Source organism: Bison bison, unplaced genomic scaffold (genome assembly GCF_000754665.1).
Source record: "Bison bison bison isolate TAMUID 2011002044 unplaced genomic scaffold, Bison_UMD1.0 scf7180017864487, whole genome shotgun sequence".
In the NCBI taxonomy this organism is placed as follows: domain Eukaryota; kingdom Metazoa; phylum Chordata; class Mammalia; order Artiodactyla; family Bovidae; genus Bison; species Bison bison.
Window position 1 is genome coordinate 4100723 of NW_011495047.1, and position 6225 is coordinate 4106947.

Genomic DNA, 6225 nt, shown 5'->3' on the forward strand with positions numbered 1-6225 from the left:
CCAACCAGCCCATCCTAAAGGAAATCAGTCCTGAATATTCATTGGAAGGATTGATGCTGAAGCTGAAACTCCAATACTTTGGGCCACCTGATGTGAAGAACTGACTCATTTGAAAAGACCCTGATGCTAGGAAAGATTGAAGGCAGAAGAAGAAGGAGACAACAGAGGATAAAATTGTTGGATGGCATCACCGGCTCAATGAGCATGAGTTTGAGTAAACTCCAGGAGTTGGTGATGGACAGGGAGGCCTGGCGTGCTCCAGTCCTTGGGGTCGCAAAGAGTCAGACATGATTGAGCAACTGAACTGAACTGAACTGAACTGAAGTGACAGAGACTGTATTGATACTCCTGTTCTAAAAACACTTGACATTTTAGGAGATGCAGAGATAAATGTGCTTCTACAGGGATGAAGGAGAGGCAGAAGGAAACAGTGGCTAAGTGAAAGGATACAACATAAAATATTTTAATTGAGAATTGTTTTATTCATTGGATTTTTATTCTTTCTGGGACACACACCTTGTCTTCCTTTGGTCAAGTGATTGAAAGTATGAGAAAAAGATATCAAAATGAATTTAACCGTAGACAAATTCAGTTGCTTAATTGATTAGCATAAGAGGTATGAAAATCCATTTTTAAAGCCAAAACTTTAATCTCTAAGTGTTTATCACTGTCTGAATGAATTTCAGATCTTTTTTGGGGGGGGGGTAAAGATTTTGAGAAGGCAAAATAAAGTGGTTGAGAGTTTGGGTGAGGAAGGGATGATAAGAAACAAATTTGAACCCACTCTGCAGAATTCCTCAAGTCCAGATCTGAGACTTATTGTCATGCTGAACAGAAAACATTTAAAATGTTTCTTGTAGAATATGCAAATAAGATGCAAATATGCAAATACATCACCATAAAGAGTGTTTCCACAGAAAGGCTTGTACATGTTTCAGTTGATTTCTGCCACTTGTTTCCATTACAGATAAATCCTATTTCTCCATGAAAGTGCTGAGCACAGGGCTGGCTGCAGTTGGAAGAAGTGCTGCAAGGTCCATGGCATTTTTCTTAGAAGAGAAAGAGAGGCCTGATTAGCATTTCCACACTTTGACAAGGACATCTAACTCCTTCCTGAGGCTTGGGGGTTGCTTCCCAGAGGAGATGACATTGAACTGGGTTCTCAGCCATCGACCACTAAGACCTGCCAGGCAGACTGTGATATCCAGCTGATATCCAGACAGAGCGACGAACATGTGGAAGGGAGGTTCATGCATAAAGACTGATTCAGAGTGTCTGAGGGGAGAGGGGCAAGAGATGAGGGTGGGGAGGAAAGCAGGGTCAAGTCCTGCAAGACCTTGGATTCTGTGCTTATATGAGGGTTACCAGGAAACATGATTAGATTTGTGAAAGATAATTAACCATGCATGGAACAGGAGTTAGTAAACTTTTCTGTAAAGGACCAGGTAAATAGGGTTGCCAGATACAATACAGGTTAAATGCCAGTTAAATATTGGTTTTGTTTTCAGATACACTCAATTCTCATTATTTGCAGCAGTTACAATCTATAAAGTCACTGCCACAAACTTTGAATTAGTGAATACGTAACCATCACTTCTAGGAGAAATACAAGATTAGGTTCCTATAAGCTTCTGCTCACAACATTTTCACCAACCGATCAATATATCACTATATAAGCTTGTTTTGTGTGTTTCCATTTAAAGACATCTTATTTAATATATGCTTTTGATTCACTGACATTGAACTCACAGCCAAGGGCACTGTAACTTGTGACAACACATTAACAAAGCTTATCTAGCACATATATTTTCCCCATCAGGCACATCACAACCCTCTTAGGCACACCATACATCACTCTGGAACTATATTTGGGGGTGATTTTAAACAGCAAAATCACCAACTAAAAACAAAACCACAAAACACGTGACACTACATAGACCACAAAAAACACTTGTTTATAGTAGGAAGGTCAAGTGCCACCTCATTCAACTGAGAACATGCACCTTGGCTGACCATTTTTCTGTTCTTCTGTGCATGTCTGTTAATAATTCAGAGAGCTCTGTGAGTGCTGATTTGGAGAAGATGCAAACACAGAATCCACGAATAAAGAGAACTGATTAAAAATGTTCGGTAAAACAGTGGATAATTTTTCATTTATGTATAACCCATGAAATATCACTCATGGCTTATCTGAAATTTAAATTTCACCAGACATTCTATGTTTTTGCTAAATACAACAAAGCTGGCCAGAGAGTAAACATTTCAGCTTTGAGGGCCATATGGTCTCTGTCACAAATACTCGGCTCTGCTTAGTAGCATAAAAGCAATCAAAGACCATGTGTGAATGAGTGAGCATGGCTGCGTTTCAATAAAACTTTATTCAAAAAAACTGGTGGCAGCCTAATTTGGCCCATGAGGAGAGTGGATTGACTTGATGAAGCTGCTGAAGTATTCCCAGGAAGAATTGCCTTCAGATAGCAGCAGGGCAGTAGGAAGAAGTAGATGATACTGAGAACTATCAAGGTATTGAAATAAATACAAACTGAAGTGCCCTATTGGCTGTGAGCCAAAGAATATTGATGACAAATATTTATTACTCGGACAGGAGAATAGAAGCAGGTTGTTTTGCATCTTTCTTTGACATCCACCCAAGTGTATCTATTGTTGCAATTTATTTAAGCCAAGTGTATTTCAATTCCCTCATTCATATAGTTTGGAGGTAATGCCATATTCTTGTTACAAACATTGAATGAGACAGCATCTTGTACAGCACTTGGATCAGTGTTGTTGTAAATGTTCAATGCATATTAGATACATTTCTCTCCTCTTTCCTTTCTTAGCTCCAAATCTGTATAGATTTGTATTTGCCCCCAGAAATATACTTGGCCATGACTGTGCAGATCCCAGTAATCTATATGGATGAGAACCGCAGGATTTCACTATCTTACTTCTCATGATGATTCCACAGTTTGTCTCTCACTTCTCCAGAGTAACCAGTCTTGCCAGTTCCATTCAGTTCAGTCGCTCAGTCATGTCCAACTCTTTGCAACCCCATGGACTGCAGCACACCAGGCTTCCCTGTCCATCACCAACCCCTGGAGCTTGCTCAAACTCATGTCCATCAAGTTGATGATGCCATCCAACCATCTTATCCTCTGTCAATCTCACCAACATGATACCTATTACATCACTGAATAGATCGCTCAGCCTCAGAGTGCTACATGCTTTTAAGAACCTTGAAAGTATCTTTGAATGAAGGAATGAATGATCCTGTCCTCTTCACTCTTCTGCCTCTTGTTAGCTCATTAGTTCAGATTTCCCTTTTGAGTTTTAAAAGGGATTCTCGTCTACTATTCTTGGAGAAGGTAATGGCACCCCACTCCAGTACTCTTGCCTGGAAAATCCCATGGATGGAGGAGCCTTGTAGTCTGCAGTCCATGGGGTCGCTAAGAGTTGGACATGACTGAGCGACTTCGCTTTCACTTTTCATTTTCATGCATTGGAAAAGGAAATGGCAACCCACTCCAGTGTTTTTGCCTGGAGAATCCCAGGGACGGGGGAGCCTGGTGGGCTGCCATCTATGGGGTCGCACAGAGTCGGACACGACTGAAGCAACCTAGCAGCAGCAGCAGCTCATCTACTATTCTAGAACATGTATGAATATCTGCCAACTTGTTTCATTGATTATGCCGTGGGTAATAGTATAATTGCAAGAAAATCTGTTGATGATGTTTAACATTTAGAACTTATTTGAGATTGTTATTCTGTGTGAAAACTTGTGGTCTGGGGATTGATCTGCAATATCCATGCCCTTCCTTTATTCTGCCCAGTCTTCAAATGGAAGAAGACTGTTCTGTAGCTACATACCTTGAATTCTTCCAGTCTTGGGTTTTCTTTCAGGACCCTGAAGTTTATCTCCATCCTGTAAAACATAAATTCTCAAAGGTTTTCTTTACAGTGGGACTCTTCTCTCTCATCTCAACTTAGAGACTCCATGTGAATATGAAGAGAAAATGTGTTCAGGACTAGAAAGAAAATGGCATCTGATATTGCAGGAATTTGCTGAAGGGATGTGAGCCCTGGCAGAGAACATGCTGCCCCGAGTGAAGGCTAGAAACTGGGTGTGGTCACATAGGCTCTGAAGGTCAGGGGATTGGGTACATCTGTTGGAAAGCTTAAGGACCCATGGAGAGCACAGTGGCGACAATTAGAGCACTAAACTGTTCTCTGCTTATATTAACTGTAGCTATGATAGAGAACTAATATGGTCCACCTGATACACAGAGAAAGAAGTGAGAAGATACTAGGAATGAGTGCTAGGTTGCAATAATAGAATCTTTTTGTAGCTATGTTGCTGTTGTTAGTTGCTAAGGGTGTCCGACTCCTTTGCAACCCCATGAACTGTAACCTGCCAGGCTCCTCTGTCCATGGGATCTCCTAGGCAAGAATACTGGAATGGGTTGCCGTTTCTTTCTCCAGGGGGACCTTCTTGACCCAGGGATCAAACCCGAGTCTCCCTAGTAGTTCAGTGGTTAAGAATCCACCTGCCAATGCGGAAGATATGGGTTCAATCCCTGGGTTGAGAAGATTCCCTGGAGAAGGAAATGGCAACCCACTCTAGTATTCTTGCCTTGGAAATCCCACGAACAGAGGAGCCTGGGGGGTTACAACCCATGGGGTCACAAAAGGGTCAGACACAACTTCCTGACTAAGCATCTTGTAGTATAAAGGACTGTAAAAATCTAAAAGAGGAAAAGACACTCTTCGTGTTATGGTAAGGAAATTAAGACCCAGAGAATTGAAGCAACTTGTGCGGCTAACAGATAAACTTAAGGTTTGAACCTAAATTGCTTGACTGCCAAGTTAGTGCTTCTGCCTCTCAAGAGTTGCCTGTCTACATACTCCATGGCTTGCAAAGTGGTTTTTCTACTAGACTGTCGCACCCTGTGACAACAATACTGTACTGTCACAAGCCCCAGCCAACTCTCAACTTTTCATTGTCCCTTCCTTTCTTTAGAAAGTTGCCATCAGAAAGGGTAACATTGTAATCATTTGAAAATTTCTTTGAAATGACATGTTATTTATTATAAATTAATCGTCTCAGAGACCTGATTGATTTCTCTTGGGACCACATAAGAATTAATCAAACTTACTTTTGCGCGGATATGGAATCTACTCTGGGAATATTCTGTGGCCAAAATTAATATTAAACAGCAAATCGTGGTTGCCTGGGACTTCATTTTCACACACGAAGATCTTCACCTGCAATAGACAAGGGTGGATCAAGCTGAAGATGACAATACCACATAACTAACCTAATATTTAGTCAGCTAACCAACCACTGAGTTCGCAGCAAATGTAAATTTCCTTATGCTCCAATGGAGATACACTCACTCTGATCCATTTAGGCTCCCGAGGCAAACTGTGACCAGGAAGCAGACAAAACTCAAGGATCTTGGATCAAAGCCTTCCTAGTTGGAGTCAAGACTAAGAGGGACTTTCATGACGCCACTGTGCCCTCTGCCGAGATGACGATCCACAGGCACTTACAGGAAGGCTTCCAAGTTGTCTTCTAGTTTAAAATTGTCTTTGAGCTCCTAACCAATGAACACAGGGAAAGTATGTTTTGACTTATACCATCATCACCACCATCTCAGAACAAGTCTGAGCAGGGGAAAGGGAACGTGGCAGAATGACAGGCAAAGTCAGTAATGGATTTGCATAGGTGTTGAAACAGAACTGTGGAATTCACAGTCTTATAGTGTGGGCAGAAAGAAGTTTTCACATATGCAACCAATCGGTGGATGGGCACAGAAGGCAGTTTTCAGTATCAATATTGTTTAGGATAGATTTTTAACTGATCCTCACAAAGAGAAGTAACAGAAGTACCAGTATGAGTTGTCTTAAAATAACTGTTTTACATATAATTCTCCTGTAGCTTTCAAGATGATGCTTTTGAACTGTGGTGCTGGAGAAGATTCTTAAGAGTCCCTTGGACTGCAAGGAGATCAAGCAGTCAATCCTAAAGGAAATCAGTCCTGAATATTCGTTGGAAGGACTAATGTTGAAGCTGAAACTCCAATACTTTGGCCACCTGATGCGAAGAACTGACTCATTAGAAAAGACTCCGATGCTGGGAAAGATTGAAGGCAGGAGGCGAAGGGGGACAACAGAGATGGTTGGATGACATCACCAACTTGATGGACATGAATTTGAGCAAACTCT

The 6225-nt window shown here is 41.3% G+C and overlaps 1 protein-coding gene across 1 annotated transcript in view; it reads right to left on the bottom strand.

Annotated features, from left to right (window-relative positions):
- The window catches only part of GPR115 (G protein-coupled receptor 115), a 17067-nt gene extending 11827 nt beyond the window's left edge, over positions 1–5240 (bottom strand). Inside the window, exons 1-3 of the mRNA XM_010863045.1 lie at positions 5154–5240; positions 3868–3922; positions 898–1049 (exon numbers count right to left, since the gene is read on the bottom strand). Coding sequence (XP_010861347.1) covers positions 898–1049; positions 3868–3922; positions 5154–5240 — 294 coding nt within the window. The remainder of the gene's footprint in view (positions 1–897; positions 1050–3867; positions 3923–5153) is intronic.
- Between the last annotated feature and the right edge of the window lie 985 nt (positions 5241–6225).